This window comes from Pogona vitticeps, chromosome 1, assembly GCF_051106095.1.
Source record: "Pogona vitticeps strain Pit_001003342236 chromosome 1, PviZW2.1, whole genome shotgun sequence".
Taxonomy (NCBI): Eukaryota; Metazoa; Chordata; class Lepidosauria; order Squamata; family Agamidae; genus Pogona; species Pogona vitticeps.
Window position 1 is genome coordinate 183,455,029 of NC_135783.1, and position 26,777 is coordinate 183,481,805.

General features: G+C 41.3%; 1 protein-coding gene across 4 annotated transcripts; it reads left to right on the top strand.

Annotated features, from left to right (window-relative positions):
• Window positions 1–736: 736 nt before the first annotated feature.
• On the top strand, window positions 737–26,433 carry LOC110089031 (uncharacterized). 4 transcript variants are annotated; one of them, XM_078379760.1, is made up of 8 exons: window positions 737–1,296; window positions 4,010–4,079; window positions 7,086–7,156; window positions 7,298–7,732; window positions 11,930–11,996; window positions 14,615–14,661; window positions 20,855–23,629; window positions 26,083–26,433. In XM_078379760.1, exons 1-8 carry the CDS (start codon window positions 1,192–1,194, stop codon window positions 26,410–26,412), a joined length of 3,900 nt encoding a protein of 1,299 aa, XP_078235886.1. In that variant the 5' UTR covers window positions 737–1,191; the 3' UTR covers window positions 26,413–26,433. The 4 variants fall into 4 exon arrangements, with proteins under 4 accessions (XP_078235886.1, XP_078235892.1, XP_072834912.2 ...); XM_078379766.1 differs by lacking the exon at window positions 26,083–26,433 and adding an exon at window positions 25,178–25,377; XM_072978811.2 differs by lacking the exon at window positions 20,855–23,629.
• The last annotated feature ends 344 nt before the right edge of the window (window positions 26,434–26,777 follow it).

Below are 26,777 nucleotides of genomic sequence, written 5' to 3' on the forward strand. Positions count from 1 at the left end.
CATTTTAAACACCTTGGAAAATAAAATGTAGGCTTTCTTGAAGTATTGGTTTTTACGGAACTGCTTAAGGGGCTGGCATTTGCTTGCATCACATGCTATAAACTAGGGGTTTTTAAAATCCTTCACATTGTACCAAAGCACCAGAGTTAGCTCCAGGGAAACTTCCCTGCAGAGAGGATTGCAAAAGAGGGAGTCTCCACCAAAAGGTTGCTGGTTACTGCTCACCTAATTTCAAAACACAGAGGTACTGTAACCTCTGTATAGCTTCATGGACAAGTACTGACACGTTGGAGTGTATTCATAAATAGACCAACAGCCACTGAAGTTTTTAGGCGCGCTACAGGTCATTTTAGAGGTGACTCATTCATAGGGTCACCAGAGGTCAGAGACAACATGGTGGCAACATAACAACAAAAGAGGAACGAACTGGACAGTCGTATGTAATGAGAAACAGTACTCCCTCAAGTGGTGAAAGTCACCTGTTTATCATGGCATGCACTTTTCCTCACTTCAGCATCTTGTATTCTAGTGTGCTTTGTCTTATGTTTGGTCACTGGAAGGTAGACATGAGCTCAGTTTGCAGGTTCGATTGCTGAGACATGCATCTCTAAAGAAATCTTGTCAATGAAGGTAACACTTTTAATTGCAGAGACTCTACATTTCTCTTAAGGCTCAGTTTGACCCAGAGCTTATGTCAACCTTGCTATTTTATGCTTACTGCAGGATTTGTGGCTTGTCAAACTAGTAGTTCTAGTAGAATCTAGGTGGCCTATCCTGTTTCCCTGAAAATAAGACCTAACCTGAAAAGAAGCCCTAGTATGATTTTTCAGGATGCTCATAATATAAGCCCTACCCCAAATATAAGCCCCAGTTAAATAAGCTCCAGCATTGTGCAGCAACCACAAGATGACATGACTGTATTTGAATAAATGTAGATGGTTGTACATGAAAAAAATAAAACATCCCCTGAAAATAAGCCCTACTGTGTTTTTGGAGCCAAAATTAATATAAGAACCTGTCTTATTTTCGGGGAAACACGGTAGTTCCAGGTACTCCACTTCCACAGCACCCTGGATTGGCTCAGAGTGTAATTTGGTCCCAACGGCAAGGAAATCTGCCTATCACCGTTATTTTGGTACTCTTAAAAATGGGTTGGTGTGTGTCTGTGTGTTGTTCTTTAGGTTGGAAAGAATGAAAAAAGAATATCGGAGTCTGAAAACATGGCGTGAGAAGGCAGATTATTTAGACCAACTCATCTTAAAAAGGGGTCCAAAAATAAAACCTAGTCAAGCAAAGGTAATATTGTGTTGCAAGAAAGACGAATCATGGGCAACTGACTAGGAGCCACATTTCATGTGAATCGCTTTTCAGTAGTTCCCACCAGTTTTTAAGGACTCGTATTAACAAAAAATCAACAGCAAGTGATATAATCATAACACCCCTCTGCCCAGGCCACTTCTGGGAATCAAGAGTTACCCTTCACTATTTTAACTCAGGTTGTTCTGTTGACACTCTTATTGTCATAGTTATAGACTGTAGCTATATATACGGGTGGTCAGCGCTGGTGATGTTATACTTGGAGAGACCTGTAATACCCTCCAGTCTTGTAGCACAGTGGTTAAACTGCAGTACGACAGTCAAAACTCTGCTCACAACTTGGGTTCAATCCCAGGTATCGCTTGAGGTTGACTCAGCCTTCCATCCTTCCAAGCCTGGTAAAATGAGTACCCAGCTTGTGGGTGGGTGGGTAGGAATATGTAGCCTGCATAAATTGGAAACTGCCCAGAGAGTGCTTGAAGCACACTTTGCTTTGCTTTTGCTTTGTTATAGGGCATGTACAGGATTTTGGGAAGTACCTACTAAAACCTCCAAATGGCTCAGAGTAGCACAGTCAGCTCTGCAATGAGAAGTGCAATTTTGATCCCACTCTCTGCCAATCCCCCGCTCTCTTTTAATGGTTGATTGTAAAGCTGGCGGGCTGTTAAAAGTGTTGTGCAGGGAAACACTTTTCAAACAGGGAAAAGGGACAGTTTTCTAAAGTTTCCTCTAATTTGTAAAGAACACACATGCCTACCATGGAAACATAGGCATCTGCTGTCGTTCATCAGAGTTGTTTCTATTTCACATCAATTTTTAGGTCTCTCTCTCTCTCTCTTTGGTGATCTAGCACTAAACTAATGAATGTATTAATGCAGTGTTAAACTGGTCTAGCACTAAAATCAGTAGTTTGTTTTTTAACAATTAAAAAAATTACCTTGGAGCAACTAGGAGAAGGATTGCAGCAGGCAGGTGCTCCTGCTGTCCAGAACATCATGCCCAGTTTAGTACATAGTCAGAATACCACCCCCACCCCCATGCACATCCTTTCGGAGAACAAAAAAAGTTGATCACATGGGGAAGTACTATTTGAATCACTCAGGCTTGGGGAGGAAAAATAGAAGCATCCAATGGCAGGGAAGAAAACTGTGCAGAAAGGGTCAGAGTGATTCACCCATCATGTGGCCCATTAAAAAAACCTCAGATTCATCTGCCATACTCTCTTTGTATGAATGGCCTACCAAAGATATGTTGGAAAGGCCTGCTCTAGGTGTCCCATCCTGCAAAGAAATTAGATGAGCAATGGGGATTCAGTGTTGGGCTTTTTCCATCGTTTTACTTGAAGCCTTGAGCCTGTGTGTCCACAGATGGCTCTCTTTTCCTTCTGTAGAGCAGAGTGTGAGAGGCTCCCATTTTTTTAACCTGGCCCTGACAAGTATTTACAATTTTTAATGTTTTCCCTATGTATGCATATGTTTATATTACCTCTCATTATCTGTCTGTCTGTCTGTCTGTCAAAGCCATTGTGATTATTGTGAGCACTTAAATCCATGATGCCCATGGGGAATTAGTTTTGGGAGTGATTTTTAATTTTTCCAGATGTGTTGTAAATTGAAATATATTAGGTGATTTAATCACATAGAAACGTAAGAAGCAGCTTTATGAAATCAGGTTGCTTGTCCTCCTAACACAGTACTGGCAACTGTGACTAGCCAGGGCACTCGAGGTTTCCAGGCAGAATGTTTTCCCTACCCCTTCCTGAAGGTGGATGTTATTCCCCAGTCATCTCTCATGCAAGTAGGAACCAGGCCCTGTTTAGCTTCCAAAGTAAGATGAGAGTGGATATGCTTGGGATCGTACGGTGGTATTGAGACCAGTATTCTCTTGTAGAACTCTATTTTATTATGATTATTTATTGGATTTATACCCCACACCATCTGGCAACCAGGCCACACTGGGCAGCTAACAACGAGATAAACAACACAATATCAACACACGATAAAAAATGAAACAAAACAGACATTCAAGGAGGTAGATTAGTGGGCTGCAATGCAAGCTCCCACGTAAAGGGTGAGAAAAAGGAAGATTTCATTTTGTCATTATGATAGGAAATTGCGAAGCATATGTTTCCCCAACAACAAATTGTTGCTAATCAAACAGTTCCTTTTTTAAAAAAAAAATTTCATGGCCCATGCAACTCATGTGCGAAGAGATGAAGCTGAAGACACACTCTATTCAGTTGGTGGCAATTTGCTGTTGACAGCAATGTCATTCTCTTTGCCAGTGGAACTCCTCAGGAGGAGGCCAGCCATCAGCAAAAAAGCCGCCTTTCACCTGTCTAGGGTAATGCCTACCTTTTAAGAGCTAGCTATCTGGCTGGCTGGCCAAAATACTCAATTTAATCAGCCATGCATGTGGATATAGGTGAAGTGGCTGTGATGAGGAATTAATAGGCTTCCTCACTAACCTGATGCAATGCTGTTTACCACTAACTGCTTTTTACCATTACCTTTACATCACTATCAGACAGAAGAGCTTAGGTTTTAATTAACTGTTGATGTTTATATAAAGTAGCATTCCTGGAAACAAGATAACAAAATAAATTAAAACCTTATCTTCTATGAGAAACAGGAAGAATTATGTATATTGGCATGCAATGTTCTTAATCATTTTAACACATTTTCCTCCCAAGGTGTCTCGCTTCAGAGAAATTGTTGGGAAGATGCAACTGCCTTTTGCTCAAAGAAGTGGAATTTCTTCAGGTTTAGTAATTTCTTTTTCCTCTTTAAAATTTGTATCTTGAGGGAAGAGCAGAAAGCTCAGTTGTCCTGTTTTTAAACTCTTGTTTAAACAGCTTGCACTTGCTGTTCCAGAGTTCAATATTACCTTGTTTGCAAAGAAGAAGAGAAACTCGTCTAAATTAAAACTACAACAAGCACTTATACAGGGAGAGATAAAACAGGAAGCATTTAATTTAAGCAAGCTGAGAAATTCAGCAAGTCTTAGCAAAGTTAATGTAAATATGGCTGACAGTGTTTTGCAGAGGTGTCCCGTGAGCCCCTTAAAACCTTGGTGTTTGCTTGAAAGCTGCTGACCAAAAGAAAGCTAATTACCAGCAATTTCCAGCCTTGTCAACTATTTCTAGATTTGGGAGACTGTTGTGGGAATTGCTGGTTGCAAAAGAGAGGCTCTTGGTCAGGATGGGTACAAGGCAGAGATTGGGCCTGAGCTGCAAATACAAATTCCAGTTTGGGCCCCGTTTAATATGGTGATGTGTTCTTTTTTTAGAAGAAAGCCCAAGAATGGAAACTGACTTGGTCCATACAAGTAGCTTGCCCAAGAAACCAAGAGCCAAGTTGCATGTTACAGTCACCCATCTGAAATTCATGAGCGTTCCACCAACATGCTTCTGCCAGACCTTCACATCTGAGCAGTTCTCCTTGCAAGCAAAGCCTGTGCTTACCTCCCAATGGCTGCTAACAAAACAGAGCAAAATAACTTACAAATTACAGGAAATTTACACTCTCCTACTGCGGCAGTCTGATGTTCTTAGAACATATAGGAAGTCTCACATCTAATGGTGGCTTTGATTTCAAAATAAAGATTGGATCTGAGCTCCAGATGCTAAACCACATGCTTGACTGTATTAAAATACCTGTTCCCAAAAAATAAACCGCTGATCAGAGAAATGCCACCTCCAAAGGGCACACTAAGGCAGCAGACACACACACCCCAAAAACCCACATATAACCATCGATAACTCCCTTGCTGCAAATCCCACAGGACTACAGCCCTCTACAACATTAAGAACAGGCACCATACAGCCATACGTTTTCCTCTGAAGCCCCAGAGTGTTCCCTATTGCCATCACTCCTGATGACCCCTGTTTACCAGGCAACGGAACATTCTCCTTTCTTTCAAGCATGAGAGAAGGAAAGAAAAGCACCCGCCCCAGTTGTCCAACAAGAGACAACAAAGAAGAACTAGATGCTAGCCTGTATGTGTGGTTCTTTGAGTGGTCCTCTGTGAATTTACACCACCTTCCTCTCCTCACTGGATATCCCATCCTAGTTTGTGCCTTGGGCAGTAAATTAGGAACTGATGGGTCTCCCATCAAAAAGACTGCAGTTCACTTCTTTTTTAAAAAAATAATAATCTGGAGCATCCTACACAGGAAATAGACTGGTGTGAGTTCATGGTGTCTACTTGAAGAACCACAGGAACAGCCTCTTCTTCTGAGCATTAAAGACAGCTAGATGAACATAAATGAAAGAGATGCACAAATCTCTGGGGACAGCAAAGTGCCCCAGAAACCCAAAGTGCTTTTAAATTAGCAACACTGATGTAACTAATGAAATGCAAAGCAATGATGACCAGGTATATTTTCATTTAGGAGCAATTCAGACACTGTAGTAGATGAACACATTTAGATTCTGGAGTTAGGATTTTTATTTATTTATTTATTTTTGTAACAATGAACTGAATCCTGTTGGTGCTCATGTAAAATTTGTGCAACTTGCCACAGCTAATCGACAAGGCGTTGGAATGTGTCTTGGTTGTTCAGCTGGACAGATGAAGCAGGCATGTGCCAGAAATGTGCCCTGGCACTTCATGAGTGAGCCACAGTTAGCTGCAGGAAACTTTACAGGAACACCAGTAATATAATGAATATCACTACATATTTTATTCTGATTAATGGTGAAATATAGTAAGACGTAATAGTAGCAACAATATTTGTATAGAGGCTGGCTAGGACTATTAATGCACTTGGACTCATTCTTCATCATTACTATACAAATTGTTATCATATGTCCTTCCTGAAAAAAATATCCGCTGCCGAGCCAAAGAGGCAGTCCTGAAACCAGCAAAACCAGGGAGCTGGACAGGGGACAGATTGTATTTGTCTTCATTGTGGAAGGGATTGTCACTCTTTGAACTGGCCTTCTCAGCCACACTAGTCCACCATACAGAGCACGTTACCATAGTCTCTCAAGACTGAAGGATGCCTAATCTAATCTGTGTCTTAGACTCTGGCCGACTCTGTATGTTGCTTGCATACAGAGGCACAGCTAGAGTATGGCCATTGAATCAGTGGGGATTTGGTGAGTAAACTGCATAAATTTCACTGCATCAATGAGTCTACTCTAGTTGTGATTTACTACACTAAACGACAGGATTTTGTTGAGAGTTCTGGAAACTTGCTTAAATTTCCAGTGAAATGCACAGCCGAAGCCCAGCTCTCAAAAGGTCAGCATTAGCCAGAGAAGTCCCCCTTTCTCTATTCTACTCAAGTTCCACCCTCTTCCAAAGACTAGCACCTTTTATGAAATAAGACTCAGGAGGCTGTCTTTAGGTATAAAGCATAAAAAAGCACTTTACTCACTTACCTAACAGTATAGCAGGTTATCATGGCTCAAAGTGGATAGAAGAAAAAAATAGTAAAAAGAGGTTTGTGTCTTCAGCCCATGTGGCTTGAGAAGATCTCCAGGCTGCAGAGATTCAGCCTGGGTTTGTTCATCTCCACACATGTGGAGGAGAAGGGTGGAGTCTCTTAACCCCCCAGAAAAATAAGCCTCTCTGTTTAGTCAGCATGCAAACAAGCAAGCAAGCAAGCTAGTGTGAAAGAGGTCCTCTCCTCCCACGTGTTGAAATTTGCATCAAAATTGTTGGCCAACAAATTTTAGTCACTGTGTTATACCGTTCATGTTTTATGACTGTGTGTTCTTTCCAGTCTATTAACATGCTTTAACCATTTTTTATCTCTACAGAGAAAGTAATTAAAGAAGAAAAAACCCAGCCTGAAATTCAGCCACCTGAAATGCAGCCCGCTGAAGGCCAGGTATGGATGTGTGTCAGTGGTACTTTGGTAAAGGTCCAACTCCAAGTGAAAAATATTTGCATGCAAAATCGCTTGCGGTCGTTCTGTGTACAATTCCAAGGCCACTCCTTAATTAATTACGATTATCCTTGTTGTTTGCAGGAATGGGCAAATGTTTCTCATGCTGTATCGCACATGGTTTTGCCACAAGTCATATCTGAGCCATCTCACCAAGAAACCGAGTCGGAAGGAGAGACGTCGGAGTCGGAGGAGCAATTAGCAAGGACTTGCAAATTCAGTCTACCTGCTGAAACACTCCAGCCTATCCCAGCAGTGACTGTAACATCGAGCCCCTCTGGCTCTCCAGAATCTTCAGAGGGTGGAGATGTCCTGGAGAGGAAAGTTAGAAGAGAAGAAATTTCCCAGGAGTCTGAAACGTCACTATCTAGTTCAAGTGGAATCCCGGCAGAGTTTTCCGAGGCTGGGGATTCCGAAGGCCTTAATTTAGCAGGTTTTGGGAGCCAGGGGGTACAAGAAGAAACTCCTAGCACGCCAAAAAAAGTATCTCCCACAGAATATTCACCAGAACCAATCCAGGTAGCTGCCAGTAGTTTTACCTCTCTCCCATCTTGCCTGCAGTGGAAGTGATATTGTTCCATCTTTTCTTTTTCTAAATGACACACATCTCTTCCCCAAGATTTCCTTTTATTTCACTGTGTTTAGACCTCTTCTATGACTAAGCATTGTAATAATCTTTCTTAAACTTTTGAAAACACACACAAACACACTCACTCACACACACACACACACACACACACACACACACACACACACACACACGGAGTAAGATACCTGTCGCCACATATTGTTTTGATTGTACCATACATCCTCCGCAGATACAGTAGGACCCATGTCTGTAGGATCAGTATCCACTGATTCACTTATCAACAGTCTGAAAATATTTAAAATATTAAAAGAAAACTCCTAGAAATATGTTTTTTAAACATGAAGTTACCAGAACTTGCCACTAGAGGGAGTCAGAAACCATGTTTATATACCCAATCACTGTCTTCAGGTGTCAGGAAACACATTGCATTAGAGCTAAAATACTTCACTCTGTTCTCCGTGAATCACTAAATAGTTCTTATGTCTGTGCAGAGCGGTATCCAAGATCTCCTAGCGTTGAGGACAGGAATCTCGCTTCCTCTGCCTTCATATGGAAGCTCAGGCATGCTTCCATGTCTTCCCCTTAAGTTCCTTTTCATCTGCTGTGAAAAGCAGCTTAGGCACAACTCTTCTGAGAGGATTTTCTTTATCTATTTGAATAGCTTCTTTATCAGCTTTATTTTTTTGTTGTTTCACTTAACATCTGTTTTATCATGTTTTTGATGCTGGGTTTCCGTTTTATGGCCTTGAAGGCTCTTTTCAAGAACTGAGTCGTCTGCAGGGGGAAGATTCCCCCTCCGGTGGGCACAAGAGCTTAATATCTGTCATAGATTCATGAAAGCTGAATTGAGGAACACAGAATTGAAGTTAATATTTTTGCCTTTGGGAAAAGTTGCTTGAAGCGATGGACTCTGGCAGCAAAAACTAGTTCTTCATCCAGTGCTTCCTTCCGCTTCAGTTCGTCAATCTCATTCTCTTCAGACCTTGATGGCTGCACTCGATCCATACCATTCCATGTACCACAGGTTGCGGTGCAGCCATCAACTACAAAACAATTTGTTTTGGCTGCAGGTGACTTCCCTTGGAGGTGACTGCTCGCTCGCTCTCTCTCTTTTGTGTGATGGTGGTCCCTGCCATGCTGGCTTTTGAGGCACAAGACAAGATTATCTTTCAGGTATTTATCCTTGGAGCAAGTGGTTTGTGTGGGATCTTGTTCTAATTTGAGTGAACAAGCAGCTCCTCCCACTTTAATGCTACGCATGCCCCTCATTAGTAGCAAAGCAGATATCTGCTGTACTCTCATTCAAGCTCGAGAATATCATTGATCTCCAGGATCTGATCTTTTTGCGTTGTCATTATATCACTATGGTTGAGCTCCATCTCCTTATGGTTTCTGAACAGCCTCCATAACTCCTCCTGATGATTGTTCTCCCAGAAGGACTGCAATTGACAGTATGAAGGATTTGTCCTTGTTGGTTTCCTCTGCAGACTTTCTGTGAGTGCTAGTATCTTCTTGCAAGCCGCCACAATTCAGCCATATGCCCATACATGGAAACATTGTGAATCATTTACTACCTCATTTCATAAAGACATTTCAGCCATCTCCAATCCCTGTGGTGCTTACCTTCCTGCTTCAATCCCAAGTATCTAGCTTATCCAGCTGCTTGCTCTGTGTAGGCAATAGTAGTGGAACAACCGTCTGTACTCTTGACCCTGGGAATTATTTTGCCTCTTCTCCTTAAGAAATTCAAAGTTTGTTGCTGGTACCTGCCTGCTGCCTAACAGCCTTGCTCACACAATTCTTGTCTCCAGCGTTTGAACCAGAGTGGATCTCAAACACTTGACTTCCAAGACAGCATTTCTAATAGTGGTTGTGTTGGCTTGTAGAGCTTGTGTGCTCCATGGTTAGTGATCTGACCCATCTTTCATTATATTTCATTATGACAAAGTGATTCCTTGACCTAACATCTCTTTCTTCTTGAATGTAACCTTTGACATCCACATTAATCAGAACTTCATTATTCCCCCTTGTACTGCCAGTCCCTCGACACCACTGGAAACCTCTCAATGGCCGTCAGACCCTAACCTTTTATCTTGATACAGAACGGTTCCCTTTTAAGCACTCGCCCTACTCTCTTTCTTTGTTGCCAAGATTGCATGAAAAGGAAACCCAGTATCAACCCACCCTTTGTGGAGTGTGTCATGTCTGTTCAGTGTGGTTCACCTGCATATTGCCGCTGTGATTTGCAGTCATTCGAGCAGAGCAGTGGCCTCTTGCACTGCATTTCTTCAAAGGAATTCCTCTGCCACAAAAACGCAGAAGACAATATGGTTCCACTTACGTTTGTGAACCATTACATGCTTCTTTGAATGGTCATCTGTGAACTCTGAGAAACTACCCACAATCAGCCGATGACTGCTTTCTTATTGATAACAGATGGAAGAGAGCTGTTAGGGAAGAGGTACAGGGATCTCGTCAAGATCTGCTCAATTTTATAAGGGAGTGGGGCTGGTTCTTCACGGGTGCAAGGCCCATTTGCGTGAATTCACAGAAGACTCCTTCAAAAGTCATGGGAGGATTTCCATGACATTTCAGACTTTCTCTGCAACCTATACAGTGGTGCCTCGCAAGACGAGCGCCCCGTTTAACGACGAAATCGCATCACGAAGAATTTTTGCGATCGCAAAAGCGATCGCTTTACGATGTTTTAAATAGGGTTTTTCGCTTTGCGATGATTGGTTCCCTGCTTCAGGAATCGATTCTTGCAAAACGACGATTTTCGGCCAGCTGATCGGTGGTTTCAAAATGGCCGCCAGGTAAAAAAAATAGCTCCCCGCTGTTTTCTGGGATGGATTCCTCGCTGCACGGGCAGCGAAAATGGCTGTCCTATGGAGGATCTTCACTGGACTGTGAGTTTCAAGCCCATAGGAATGCACTAATCGGGTTTTAATGCATTTCTATGGGCTTTTTTATTTCGCATTACAATGTTTTCGTTCTACAGCGATTTCGCTGGAACGAATTAACATCATAATGCAAGGCACCACTGTACTTGAACCCACAAGCAAGTGTAAACAGGTTTATGAGTAATCTGGCCTTTCTTACAAGATTACTCATAAACATGTCCAAACCCACTAATAAGTTCAAACATAGGCTGCAGATCCTCTCCCTACAGATCAGCAACCTGTTGATCCATATGGGTTTCCAGAGGTATAACAATGTTTGTCTGTTCTAGCACATAATTTTGTGGCACATAAAAAGCTTACACCTGTATCATGACATACTCTTTCACTGACAGAAGTCCTCTTCATGAGGGTGTTTGTGTTCAGTGTGAACGTTCATGTATCTGTGAAATCGATCAGTACAGTGGGGTCTCTACTTAAGAACGTCCCTACTTAAGAACAATTCCACTTAAGAACAGCTCCATTTGCTAAATTTTGCTTCTACTTGAGAACAAAAATCCAGATAAGAACAGGAAAAAAAAACTTTCCTGCTCTTTTTTTAACCTTAGGTCATATTAGGTTAAAAAAAAGTTCTCCCCCTAGTGGTAGAGTACGTATTAACCAGCTTTGCATTAGTTCCTATGGGAACTAATGCTTCAATGTATGAACGCACCTCTACATAAAAAAACAGCCAGAACGGATTAATTGGTTTTCAGTCCATTGCTTCAAAATTAGCTTCGTCAGAAGTGCTTTTAACACTGTTCCTTGACCTAAGGGAAAAAAACAAAAAAATCCCCCTCTAGTGGTAGAAGGCGGAATAGCAGCTTCCCATTAGTTTCAATGGACGGAAAAGAGCAGATATGGATTAAATGGTTTTCAATGCATTCCTATGGGAAATGCAGATTCTACATAAGAACTTTTCCACTTGAGAACCACCTTCCAATACGGATTAAGTTCTTAAGTAGAGACCCCACTGTACTGTATTTCATCCGTTGGATTTCCACAAACAGAGATTTGTTTCATTCTTGTCTTCTGCTTTACCTAATAATGTTCTTCGCTTTTAAGTTGATATGTTGCCTTCCATTCATTTCTTTATTGTGTCCATACGGGCACTCCTACTGTTACAAAGATTGGTTAAAGTGAATAACTACATTGTTGTCTTTCATACATTGTGTCTGAAATTTCAAGGAATTGCATACTAGATCCGAAGTTCCTGAGAAGGTATCGGATGAGTTTGTGGCACCTCAGCTACGAGGTAAGCACTTCTTTAATAGTAGTCAGTCTATTTCCAGCAGTCTGTGGTGTTGTAAGAAACAAAGATAAATGTGATGTTAAGAACCAGAAGCGAAAGCTTTTCACAAGTAGAGGATTCCTATTTAATTTAATGTGGCAATTGTGTGCAAGACACAAGAAGCATAAGGCCACTGTGATGCTTTTTTTTTTTTTTTTTTTTTTTTTTGCCTGATAGTTGAAGTACTGTACAGGCTTTACCAATCTACCCTCCAGCAGATATGCTGGACTCCAACCCACATTATAATTAGCCACTACAGTCATACTATCTGGAGATGATGGGAACTGTAGTACGGCATCTAGATGGCACCAGGTAGAAAGGCAGCTCTAAGCTTTATGTTGGTTGGGTGATGGACTGTGCAATTCCTTGCCCCTACCACAAGATTATCAGAGCCAAAGTGAAGTGTCTACAATAAGTAAGTTGTATATTCAAATGTATTGATTCATGTTTATGCAGATTGTAGAATTTTGCTTTCATGAGTACAGACATCACATTACCTAGGATCTGCATTGTGTGGTTTTGGGTATGTGTATGTGTCTTTCCTGAACACTTAATGCAGTCAGATTTAACAGAGCAGTTGTTATAGGCATGAAGCAATACTTGTATTCTCTGGAGAAAGAATAGCCTATTCCTGTGCATAAAAGATTGCCACTTAAGTAGGGAGAAATTGTGTTCCTTGTATTAAAAAAGTGTACATTCAAGGGATGATTTAGATTCTTTGGCAAACGAACCATAGTTACAGAACAATGTGGACATTTAATGGTAGCTCAAGCTGTTGAGAAAGTATATAGCGACTGATCCTGCTTCAGTTACCCTCCTTCAATATGTCAAAATACTTCTCAGCAATTCCCCACAGCAATAGCAGATTGAATTCCTTTCAGTGCTTTTAGGACCTCCAGGAACTATTTGGTTGTTCATGGGAGAAAATGACAGCCCTGTAACAAAATTGCCCTTTAATAATGTTGCCATAAGAAGCTGTTTAAGCCTCTTCAAGTCCTGCTTATCATTGTGTGGGCGTCTCATGTTGAGATTCATCCCTCTTCTGGAAAGAAAAGATGGGTAGTAAAATGATTTCAAAATTTGTTTTCAGCTAGACGCTTCTAGGTAGACCACTCCTAATGCTATGTCAGAAATATGCTGTGGGGATATGTATTTTCCTTAGCAAATTTTGCTGAAATCCTGAGCAAGAGCATTGTGGTGCAGTGGTTAAACTGTTAGTACTGCAGTCAAAACTCTGCCCACAACTTGAGTTCAATCCCAACCAGCTCAGGTAGCTAGCTCAAGCTCGTGGAGGGGGGTGGGGGCAATGTGTAGCCTGTATAATTAAATTGTAAACTGCTCGGAGAGTGCTTTAAGCACTGTGGGGCGGTATATAAGCAGCACGCTTTACTTGAACGTATGTCACATTAGAGTGATTACATCATCAGCTGTGGCGATTTTTTAGAAATTGACCTGAAGCTTTGGCCAAGATAATATCCAGCGGTGTAGGTATCAAATACCAGTGCATTAGGGACTTTTTTCCTCCACATCTTGCTGCAATCCTGCTCCAGCAAGAAGTTTCCCATTAGATTTTTGATGTGGGTCCATAGGATTTAGCAAACTTGGAGATCTACAGAGAGTTTCAGGAAGAAGAAAGGATTGTGGATCTGAGTTTTAACTTATAGCCGCTCAGAGTGGTCAGAAGACCAGATGGGCGGGGTACAAATCAAATAAATAAATAAAATAAAATAACAAAAAGTTTAAAAAGGCACAAAACATGGTGGCACTTTAAAGACTTTTATGTTTTTTAATGTGTGCTTTTGTGGGCAAGTCCACTTCATCAGACATAAAAGGAGATATATTTCCCATGTTATATCTCCTTCTCTAACGTTTGATGAAGTGGACTTGTCCACGGAACGCTCACATTTTAAAAAAAAGTTAGTTTTTAAGGTGCCACCACGTTTTTGTCTTTTTTTTCCTTTGTATTTTTCTTTTGTTTCCACCTATAATGCTTGCAACAGAGTAATACGGCTACCCCTTCTACAAGTTGATCTGAATAGAAGCAGGGGGATCCATTTGAGGTATATGCCTGGATTTGGGTCTAATATTTGACTTGTCTTGTAATGGAATAGATTTACCTACATTTTAAAGCTAAAGTTACTATTTATTTATTTATTTATTTATTTATTTATTTATTTATTTATTTATTTATTTATTCATTCATTCATTCATTTATTCATTTATTTATTCATTTATTTATTCAACTTCTATACCACCCATCTGGCTACCAAGGCCATTTTGGGCTGTTCACAACACAATAAAACAGACAACACATCAAAAGGCACTAATCATAATACCGTAGCTATAGGAAAAAAAATCAAAATTGAACATATGAATTCACATACACAAAAACAATATCAGACTAACTAGAATTATTTTTAAAAGGCAAAGTGGTGGAACAGATAATATAAGCACTGAAATTAGAAATAAATAAATCACATTTGGACCCAATATTGTACAATATACTCCATAATGATCTAACTAATATAGTACTTGATTCCTTTTTGGTATTTTAACTTTTCATGCCAATACTTTTTCTCTAGATTCACTTACTGAACCAGTACAGGAATGGCCTTGGAAGGATATTGGGGTAAGCAATAAGTATTTACGTGTAAAACCCTCCATGTTGCTTGTCGGACCATCTTTCCTCAGTGTAATCTGCCCAACCCACTAGATCATCACAGGCGAGGCTCCTTTAAGTCGTCACGCTGAGGGAGGCCTGTAAGTCTTCTACAAGACGTGGGGCCTTCTTCATGGTGGCTCCAGCTTCCAGAGGAGCTGCACCTGGGTCCCCTCCTTGTGGATATTTAGGAGATGTCTCAAGATGTGGCTCTTCAGGGGGGCTCTCCACACTGGCATTAATTGACCACCCACTCTTTGTTCGCTTTTGTTCTGTGCATTTTGACTGGCGCCATCTGTTTTTGTAGTTATTTTTATAGCTATTTGCTTATCTGTTCTTATTGTCTTTATTGTGTCATTTTTATTTCTGCCTAATTTTCAACTATTGTAAATCCACACAGAGTAGCGTCTTGGTACTAATGGAAGTGGTATGCAAACTAAATCAATCAATCAGTCAATCCTATTATATTTGAAGTCCGTTATGCTTGAGATTTCCCTGCCTTCAACTTCCTTCATTAATGGAGCTTATTCTTCTTCGTGGCCTTTGTGAATGCAGACATTTGGGTTGTTCTGAGCCTGCGCAACACGTCTCGGACGTTTCTAGAGCTTAAAGACATGTGATTAGTAGGATGTTCCCCCATGAAGTGCATACTCCACCTTCCAAAGGTCCCCTCAGTTCCTTTTTGCCGCTGCTTTGGTTGGACCTGTTTCGGAATGCTAGAGCAATTATTGAACTCATTTACTGACTCTTTACTGATTCTTTCAATCATTTCTTTCATTTTCTGTTTCAATCATATATTTTTTGGACATTCCCCTGTAAGTTATCCGATACTTGGCAGAGTGCCTGCTCCCACCTAGATCTACTCGGATCACCCGTGCGAGCCAGGAGGTGAGGCTGAGGGGCCTAATGCTAAGGGAGGCCCGGAAGGAAAGGACACAAAATTGGGTCTTCTCGGCGGTGGCTCCTCGACTCTGGAATAACCTTCCTCCGGTGATTCGTGTGGCCCCTACGCTAGGCACTTTCAAGAGTCAATTAAAAACATGGTTATATGTTCAGGCCTTCCCTCCTGTCAATATTTAACTCTTTTTTCTTTTTCTTTCTTTATTTGTTCTATTGTATGTGTTCTGATTGAATGTAGAATTCTATGTGTAACATTTTTGTTTTATTGTATATATTTTTAATGGAAGCCACCCAGAGTGGTCAACCAGACTAGATGGGTGGGGTATAAATCAATCAATCAATCAATCAATCAATCAATCAATCAATCAATCAATCAATCAATCAATCAATCAATCAATCAATCAAATAAATAATAAATAAATAAATAAATAAATAAATAAATAAATAAATATCCATTTTTCCTTTTCAATTTACCACAGTCCTTTTTCTCTTCTACCCGTGTTTTTTCTCCCCCTCCCATTGCCACTTTCCCCTCTTTTCCCCCAACCTTTTATGGCCCCCAAGGCCTTTCAAGTAGTGCATGCTTTGCACAAATAAGATACTGCTTACCAGTTGTCACAACCATTGATTTTTTGCTTAGGGGAACAGCAGCAAATAAACTCCTGCCCTGAGTACAAAAAGATTACAAGACCTGCTCTAAAACTATGCCTGCTCATATATTTGAGAAAAGTCTCTCACTCCGGCCTCCATGGACCGAACAACCTCTCCAACTCCGCGCCCAGAGCGTTGAGAAACTACTCACCTGATATTGAGCCCAACGACTCCATCACCTCGTCAAAAAGATCTTTCCAAGTCTGCTTCGTAATCAAACTCGATGTCCACATCGAACGCTCCAATTCATCCTGATGGCTCATCTTGGAAAAAGAAGGACAATGCTAAACCCAAGAAACCTACGAAATCGACACAAATAGATCCACCTCAACCGAGGCCTCCATCACTGATCTTTGAGGAGTCATCTAGAGACGCCCCTGGCTTAATTTCGGATAGAGACAACCCAGCTTTAACACCGGCTCAGGCTGCACCTTCCATTACCAGCCTCTCATCGAGAACTGGCCTATCTCCAGCTGATGTTCACTCCAGCCTGGCCTCGGTTCATTCAAGCCCTAGATCATCAGGGCACACAATACCTATTCAGGTCTCTGGCTCGGAATCACCAGTCTCCCCACAAACGTTGGGCGAAGAGACGACACCTTTCTCCAGTCCAAAATGCCCCTCCATGGAAGGAAATTTACTATTATCATGAACCGTCCTGATACCCAACTCGAGATGACTATGGGGATCAATACTACCATTATGACCCCTACTATCATGAAGACCAAACTGCATGTCTATTATGACGAACCAATAAAGGTGAGATATGCCTCTCCACCTCAGCACTCACCTTCACTGCCATGACACTGACATTGTTCATCCGCTGTATATCCAGCATCAACTCACCACACATCAGTCCCTATGAAATCAGCTTTCAAACATACTCTCCCGGTACCGGATTCTCTACCACAACCCAAATGAGCTAAGCGCTCTTGCAGACACTCTCGACATCATACATCTCTCATCACCACCACCTACAAAGGATCCCCCCTTCCTGACATCGAACAGTGCCCAGTATCAAGTGTACCTCCACCCCCACCATCACAACCGCCTGTATCAGTAACCAAACCACCATACCGATCACCATCCTCACAATCCTCTCTTTCTACTCAAGATTCAACATTAGGTATATCCCAGGAATCATCCACTAATTTACCGACTCAATCTTCTGATGTGGGCGAAAAGCATCCACCATCCCCATCAGAAGATTTTACATCTTATTCTCGTCATGCGAATGGCAAAGTTTTTACAACTCAATATCAAAGAACCACCATCTCAAAAGAAAGACCTGATCTTCGATTATGTCAATCAGGATAAGACACCACCCCTTAGCTTGAGTTTCATCCCGGCTATGCTTGATTTAGTAAAAGAATCATGGGACAAACCTCCCTCCTCACTTCAAATTTGAAGTCCAATGCACTCCACCCTCTGGCATCATTGAGATTACTCCATACTCACTTGCTCTCCATGAAGAAGTTTCCTTTCTTCTACAAAAACAAGCCAGACTCATAGTCCCTTCCTCTACGTTGGATGATTGATTTTATTCCAGATACTTTACAGTCCCAAAAATAATGGAGGACTCTGTCCTATTCTCAGTCTTAGAAACCTTAATAAATTCATTTGACCTAGATGCTTCAGAAAGTTGACCCTCGACACTATCATCCCTCCATCAGACTCAATTCGAGTAACAGCGTATAACTTCTAACTATTTCAACTTTCTCCGTTTCTTTACGCCTCACTGGGGGGCGTTCTTGATCGGTCATAGGCCGTATCGGAGTAGTTCTGACCGCGCAAACGCTCCCACAACATGGGTGTCTCGCCCAGTCCCCCTCCCGTTGGCTCTGTAGCAAAGAGGGACTGGGACGGATCACCCTCCTCCCCCCACGTTGATTGCGTGGATAAACCACCACAGTCCATTCTAGTGGATCCAACTCTTGCCCGTGCGTTAGGAAATCTGGTGGTTCTGGGAGTAAGCCTCCACTTACTTGCAATTAAGGAATTCCTTTAACAACTTTCGGAAACCCTCCTGGCCCATGCTCCATTCTGTTTGCACTGATCTGTCTTTCTTATCCACCAGTTCGCTCTTCACCACTCTGAAACTTCCCGCCTTTTCACCCTCTTTTATATCCTCCCACACAATCAGATCAAGCTCCTCCCCCCTTCTCATCAGCCAGACACACTTCTCTATATTCCTGTACTTCTTGGTCGTCAGGCTCCACCTCTACAAGTATCCCTTCTATACATTCTCCTCCTCCTCCTGCTCCTTTAACCGCGGAGGACGGCTCACTCCTTTTCTGTCCTTCACAGCAATTTTTTTGGAAATTAAATATTTTCAACCCACCCACCCCGACACACAGCACAATCCCTTTCATTGTGAGGAGTTTGTCAGGGCCACAGATGAAACAGGAAGGCCTTAATTGCAGAAAATTAATTGTCACTGCCAGTAAAGTCATACTCATGGTGCCCTTACAGGTTTTTGTTAATGAAAGGCAGTATTTGGGACTGTGGGGAAATTGCCTTGGGTGATGATATTACCCTGTTTCGCTGAAAATAAGCCCTAACCTGAAAATAAGCCCTAGTATGATTTTCAGGATGCTTGTAATATAAGCCCTACCCCAAAAAATAAGCCCTAGTTAAGTGAAACCCCGCCCTCCACCATTGTGCAGCATTGTACAGCAACCAGAAGAAGATGACATGACTGTAAAATAAAACATCCCCTGAAAATAAGCCCTAATGCATTTTTGGAGCAAAAATCAATATAAGATAGTGTCTTATTCAGCATAATAAGTCACAACTACTTCCATGGGAAGTAAAAAGTGAGATAAGAGGAATCTCCTTTGTAAAACAGGGCAGTTTCCCATGAGAGATGCTCAACCCAGTCCTTAAAATGGGGCAGCAAGTTTTTTGTTGGTCTTTGAGCAGTGAAGCCCTGGATGTCTGCATCCATTCACTGCTCACATCTTATTAAATTATTTTATTTATTCTGTTTGGGATGGTGGGGGGCAGAATCAGGACTGTTTCTACCCATTCAGACTCCTAACCATGAGTGCCTTTTGGCACTGCTGCCCACCTCCTGACTTCCCTTCCCCATACAGAGTTCATTCAAGTTATAGCTGTAACATATGGGTGAGTCGGTCCATTTGAGCTCCTTTAGGCAGACATTAGAAGCAAAAGAAAATTGTGCACGTACAAGCATGAGTAACAAGTTCCTGGCATAACAAAGGGGGTGATTCAGACAAAGATAATTACAACAATGAACACCATTACAGGTCTTGCCTTCATCTTAAACTGATCTCAGAAAGCCTTGGTTTGTGCTCTGTCTTTCTCAGCCCTGCCTTAGAGTAGCCCTTGTGTGAGTTTAGGGCAAGGGTTTCTCAACCTTCTGTATCCTAAAGTTTCACCAATCACTTTTTCAAACAATCCGTGTCCTACCATTATAAAAACTAAACAAAAAAACCTGCTTCTTCCAAGAAGCACATTAATACATTTCAGTAATTCCTTTGTTATATTTAGGATAAGATTTAAAGACAGAAAAATACAAGTAAAAATGTTATTTTTACTGTATTTTTGTCTTTAGATCTTATCCTAAATATGTTATTTTTACTGCATTTGCATTTTTACCTCAAAGGCAGTAAAAAATAACAACCGAAGGCACTGAACACTTTAGTAGGGCTAGAGCACAAGGTGTTACTTTTTATACATACGTGTGTATACACTTTAAAAAGCAGCCCGTTTGTTAGCCCTTTGCTTCCAAGCTGTGTTGAACCAAAGCCCTAAACCTGCTTCTTTGTACAATCCAGCTGGTGATGGAGCAGGATCTGTAGGCCAGCCCATTAAATTCCAGATTGGCTGAAATTCAATAGACAGACATTCCTATGAGTATTTAGTGGACAAATTGAACTGTCAGAACTTGATTCGTCAGTGGATAACTTCCTTGAGTATATTCAACAGGGTAAGTACCTAGTACTAAAAATTGACATCCATGTTGGACTGGATGTCAAGTTGGCTGCAGGAATTACCTAAATGAGATCCACCTAAATGAAGCTTTCCTGTTCAGAGATATTATATGGCTGAATATCAGATACTACTTTGAACTCTCGGCAAGCATCTGGGGCATCTTCCTTTTCCAATAGAAGAAGGGGCCTGAGCTAAGCCTGTCCTGGGCCCTGAGGGCTTCCAGCTCAGCCTTCTCCAGGCAAGCGCAATTCAGGTCTCTGTCTGGCAAATGCAACTCCCAGGAGGAAGGATTCTGATTTTTGGGATAAACATACAAACAAATGCACATACGCCTTATTTACTCTGTTAAGGCTAAATCCAGTTGTTAGTCTAGAGTAGATCAATTGAGGGAATGGGAGTTAATAAATCAGAACTCTGTCCTGCTTGACTTTAACAAGTAGATTTAATCTCTAGACTTTTTCTAGACTGTTTATTGAAATTCTGATATATTATCTTGATCATTTTGCCAAGTAAATGAAATCCTTTGTTAGTATTTTCTAAAATTCCTTGGGATTGTCCTTCCTGTTGTGTTAGCCGAATCCCTGGAATGCATATGCTTGCTCTATGTAGCTTTTGAAAATATAATTACATTTGCCTCTCTCTTTAAATATCACAGTTCCAAGAAGCAGTTTTTAGCAGGAACAAGTTTGAACCATTCTTGAGACATGTCTGTAAAGAACAACCACCTCCATTCAAGAAAAGTCATTCAGATGATTTCAGCCATCTAGAAGAAACATATCCACTTGATGATATGAAAGAACAAGAAGACCAAGATCCACCGGATGGACTATCTTTAACAAAAGCGGACAATACACTAGATGCCGAATTAACCAAGAGTGGTGAACCACTATCTATTCTAAGACTCATAGAAAGAAAAATAGATTTAGAAGAGGAAGGCAAAAAAATTATCACACCGACTAAAAAAGAATCCTATGTACAGGCTATATCTTCTGGTATTTTTCAGAAGCCACAAGGAGATGAACTATCAGAAGCAGAAATAGAAGAGGCCCAGGTTTACTTTAAGAAATCTCTAGAAGATTTTCTTGTGGATAAACTTGTAAAAATATCAGCAGTGAAATCACTTCTTAGCCAAAACATTGAAAACCTGGTTGCAGAGAGACTCTCAGAAGCAGAGCTATCCCAAGAATTAGAAGACAGTAGCTCACTGGATGACAAAGAGAAGTGTTTACCTGTGGGAAGTAACTCTAGCTCTGTAGAGACTTTTTCAGAACCATATATGAAACAACTGAAAGAATTAGTGAGTTCTAACTTGCAAACTCGTCTTACAGGAGAATTGTCTGAACAAGGGATAATCCCAGAGACCGAACTAGCTGAGAAAGACCAGGCTTCCCTTCAGAGTTCTGCTGATTTGCTTAAGAGAAGAGAAAGTTTGTCCAAAGAAAGAATTTCACAATCTGAAATAACAACAATAAAATCACTAAGTGACCGTCTATCAAGAAATATTTCCAAAACTGAATCCATAGGGAGCAATAAAGGAAGTAGTAATGAGAACCAGCCAATGGTTACAAAGCCAGGTTCATCTGAAAGCAAAGTATACGACAGAGATAAAACCTCTTTCTCTTTTAAGAACAAAGACAGTTCAGTAGAAGGAACAAATGCAGAGGCAAACTTAGAAAGTGGACACTCCAAACAGCCCCTGGAAATAATTAGAGTAACATTACCATTGAGCAACAACGAAGCAGATCGTAATAAGCAGTCACTTTCAACTTATGACAGAGTCCTAGAAAAAGTTTTAAAAGCAGAAATAACTAGTTTGAAATCATTTTTAAGCAAAAAGCTTCAGGATCATCTTAAAGAGAAACTTTCAGAAACTGGAATAACTCCAGAGGACTTGGAAACAGTATGCCGGAAGTTGTCCTTAAATGGCAAACACGTGGCACCAGAGAAGGGTGCACTGCAAGAGGTCCAGGTTTCATCTAAGGAAGACCTCACTGAAGAGGCACCTCTATTAAGAGAAAGTATTCAAAACTTGTTAGATGCACTTTCAGACAATGAAATGAACAATCTGAAATCTGCATTGTCCAAAAAGGTACAGGAGCAACTTTCAGAAAGACTTTCTAAACTACACTTCATTAAAGAAAAGGAGTTAAGGAAAATACTTGAAAACCTGTTTCCAGATACGGCCAAAGAAACATCACAAATGGGAGTTAAAGGATCAGGTTTGCCTGCAGAAGGACAAACAGCAGCCCCCCTAACTCAAAATCTGCATGAGAGATTTTCAGAAAAGGAACTACAAAATCTAAAAGATCTCTTAAGCAGACTTCTGAAAGAAGATCGCAAAGATAAACTTTCAGAATCAGAAATAAAAGGCTTAACATCCATTTTACAGAAGAGCTTTGAGGATCTTCCCGTACAAAACAGTTACGAGACTGGGATAAGCAAAGAAGTAGAGATAAAGGATGAATGCCGCAGTATATCTTTGTCAGATGTTGAAACAAGGTTCAAAACTAGTAACGCAGAGGTAGTGTCTAACAGGGGAAAGGTTCGCTCAAAGGAAAGTCGTCATAAAATTTCAGCAGCTGGTGAAAAACAAGGTGCAAGAAGAGAAAGTCTAGACCATTCAGTAAACAGTATTTTTGAAGTAGAAACAAAGAGCCAAGAAACCCAGACCACATTTCACCCAAAAAGGGGGAAGCAGGGTTCTAGAAAAGAAAGCCACAGGTTGCCAGGTTATCCGAATAATCTTCCGGAGACCTCCGTTTCAAAGAGAGGATCGTTTGAAGCAGGATTGAAAAGCAAGCCACCTGATGAACATTCAAAGAAAATATCCGAACCGTTTGCCTTCTCTTCCTTTTTGAGTGCACATGATATTGGTGTCCAAACAGATATAAAGAATTACCTTTCCAAACCACCCGATTATCTCTCCAAGCCTCCCTTCCCAGTAAATCCCCAGACGTTTCTCCTTTTACATTCAGAATCTGAGGAAGAAGCTAAGCCAGCAGGCAAGCCACACCAGAGGACAAAAAACAAGAGGAGGTCTGACAAGAAGAAGGATGCTGGGGCAGGCCCCACACACCAGGCAGTGGCAGCAAGTGCTCCGACCAGGAAGGAAAGGACAAGTAATGGAAACGGACCTAAGGAGGGTTTGAAAGAAAAAGGCAAGAAGCGTAGCGAACCACCTTGTCCAAAGCTAAGCGTGACAGAAAACAGGAAGGATTCGAAAACAGTACTCTCTGCCGGTGGCGTGAGAAAGGAAAGCCTGAAACACAAGTCTGAGAAGAAGCAGGACAATGAGGTGAAGCCACGGAAATCTCATAGCAAGACTGCTGCCCTGTCTGAACCCCATCTACAAAACCTGGCAAAAAATCTTACAGAAAAATCATCTGCCACAAAAATTTCAGCTTCTGGACGTGCAAAAGTAAATACACTGGTGAGCACATTACTGATAGAGGTTGTATTCTTTAATGCATGTCTATTTTCTAATTTCATGGGAGGCTAGTGCTGTGGACTAGTGTTGTAAATAAGATGTTAAGGTGAACATATTTGAGAAGCATGACAGACTTCTGAATAGGGTGTATGTCCTACATTAAAATTAAATGTTAGTAATATAGGCACCACATTGGTACTTTGTTCCACTGCTGAGGATCTTCTAGTTCTTCCTTTCCCTTCACTGTGTGGTTTTTCCACTAATTCTCTCCTCATACCCTTTTTCCTCAATATGCTGTACCCCATACCTTCAGCCACTTTGCTTCCTGAGTTTTCTGACTTTTAAGTCCTATGCATTCTCATCTCTTCTAACTCAGGTGCTCAGCCTCACCAGCATTCTTGCTGACATTACACTTTCCTGCCAACAGCTGCAAGCTCATAATCAATAAAAGTTATATGAAGCTTCCCTAAGTACACCAACTATATGTTACCTTTACAGACCTTCCAACATTTCTCTTGTCTATTAAGGTTTTTCACCAGTTTTGGACAAAGGAAGTGGGAATCTACAGACTAAAAAATGTGTGCTGATTATGTATAGCCCCATAGGACTTAAAGCACTCTCTGGGACTTTTTAATTTAATTTAAGTGTCTATGCTACACAATGCCCCCACCCCCAGCAAGCTTTATTTACCTACCTCAGAATGATGGAAGGCTGAGCAAATCTCAAGCCAGCTACTTGGGATTGAATCTGTGTCATGAGCAGAGTTTTGGCTGCAGCACTGCAGTTTAACCACTGCACCACAAGGCTCCAAAAGCAGCTGAAGCCTTTTAGAATCTAGGATTCCAGATACAGTGGTGCCTCGCTTAACGAGTGCACTGTACAACGATGAAATCGCATAGCGATCCCTTTTTTGGGATCGCTAATGCGATCGCTCAACGACTTTTAGATAGGGCGCAACTTGCTTTGCGAAGATCTTTAAGCGTTTCGCTTACCGATCTTCGCAAAACGAAGCCCGGATGATCAGCTGTTCGGCGGACAAAATGGCCGATGGAAGCCCCAAAATGGCCGCGCGCAGCGTTTTCGCGCTCTCCCCTTGCTTACCAAGGGTGCGAAAATGGCTGCCGGCCATAGGAAACTTCGCTGAACGGTGAGTAAAGGAGCCTTTTGGAACGCATTAAATGTGTTTAATGCGTTCCAATGGCTTTCCCTGTCCCGTTCAGCGATGTTTCGCTATAGTGAAGGTTAATCCGGAACAGATTAATCTCGCTATGCGAGGCACCACTATATTAGAAATGTCATTGAATGTGATAGGTGAACGAGAATAAGGCCATCCTCAAGTAGAGTTGCTCCACGAACAGCATTGATTCTGCAGTGGAATGGGAGGGCATCTTCTCTATCCCCTAACACAGTGGTCCCCAACCTTGGGCCTCCAGATGTTCTTTGACTACAACTCCCAGAAGCTTTCACCACCACCTCTGCTGGCCAGGATTTCTGGGAGTTGAAGTCCAAGAACATCTGGAGACCCAAGGTTGGGGACCACTGCCCTAACAGACCCCTGTGCCATCCCCAAAACCTGTGCCAGAGGGCCACGAAACCCTCTGGAACCTGTTTTTGGGTAGCATGGAGGTGTAACGGGGAGGAGAAAAGTTTCCTTACAGGAGCAGGTGGGTAGCATAATGTTGGATTTAAGCCAAGAACAACGCAAGCTGAGTAATACATAAGCCATTTAATATATTATTTAATATAACACTGCCTGAGGTTTTACCTATATTAAGGATATATTATGTTATTAACTGGAAAAAAAGGATTGTTTTATTATGTTTTAATGGAATTTTATTACCTTGCCCAACTTTACTTAACAATACCATCCAATGGCTTTCAATGGAGAAAACAAAAAATCACCAAAAATTAACAAAGACTCAGAACAACACCAAATTAAGTTTGCATAGGTTTCAGGAGGTGGGCTAAAGATGCCAAGCATTTAAAACACTTTTCAAACAGTTTAAGACACTTTTACAGGAGCGAAAAGGGACTTCGCAAACCCATTCAAATGCATTGAGTCGGCTTCAATGCATTTCAGTTGGGGAACCGCGTTTCCCTCAACGATGATTCCTATGGGGATTTTCGCTTAAGGACGGCAATCCGTTCCAATTGGAACGGATTAACCAGTTTTCAATGCATTCCTATGGGAAATGGTGTTTCACAGAACGATGTTTCACAGAACAGGGTTTTTTTTTTTAAACCAATTAACATCGTTGTGCGAGGCACCACTGTAATTATATGTATCTATTTTATATTGATTTGGTTTAACTGGTCTTTGACCGTAATAAAGTATACTACTACATAAGCCAATTCCTAAGTGCATCGGGGAAGAACCAATGTGAACGTTGTTATCATTGTCACAATGGCTTCACACATATACAAGACATTTATCTACTTTTCCTCTAATTATTTAGATCCCTGCAGAACCAGATGAATTAAATGCAGACTCTTTCAAGCATCTTGAAAAGGCGGTTGAAAGGGCTCTTTTTGACTTAGGAAGAGTCCCAGAAAGCAGCTCCCTCCAAGGGAGGCCAAACACTGCTCCAGGTGCTGATGCTCTCATCTCTAAAAATGCATCGCGGTCCTTTTCCTCTGTCTTCGAGACTCCAAGAAATCAAGCAGGCTCAATATCGGAGATGTTCCACAATCAGGAGCAAACCTTGAAAATGACACCTGAACAACTGGAAGTAGTACTTAGGATTCTCCAAAAGGTTTTGAAGCATAACACTCTGTCCCAAGAATGAATGAAACTCTCGGTGTCCAAACTGGTTGTGTCTGTCCTTTTGTGTCACCATTTTGTCCCAGCTGTGATACAAAATAAAGCCCTCTTTGTACATACTCCTTAAAAAAACAAAAGGTTCAGGGATGTTTTAAAAGTTACTTCATTTATTAACAGTCAACAAGAGTGTTTCTTTTTTTAGAAAAGGAGTTGCTGATTAAAGATGTGTGGGTAATTGTTAGAAGAGACTTAAAAGCTAGTTTTTTAAAAATTATACATAATTATACATTAACTCCCTATTATGTACTGTACACTGCGACGCTCTCTTATGTGCCCATCGTAGTCTTCGTCTTCGTAGTCTTCTGTGATACACACACTGGTTTGTGTGGT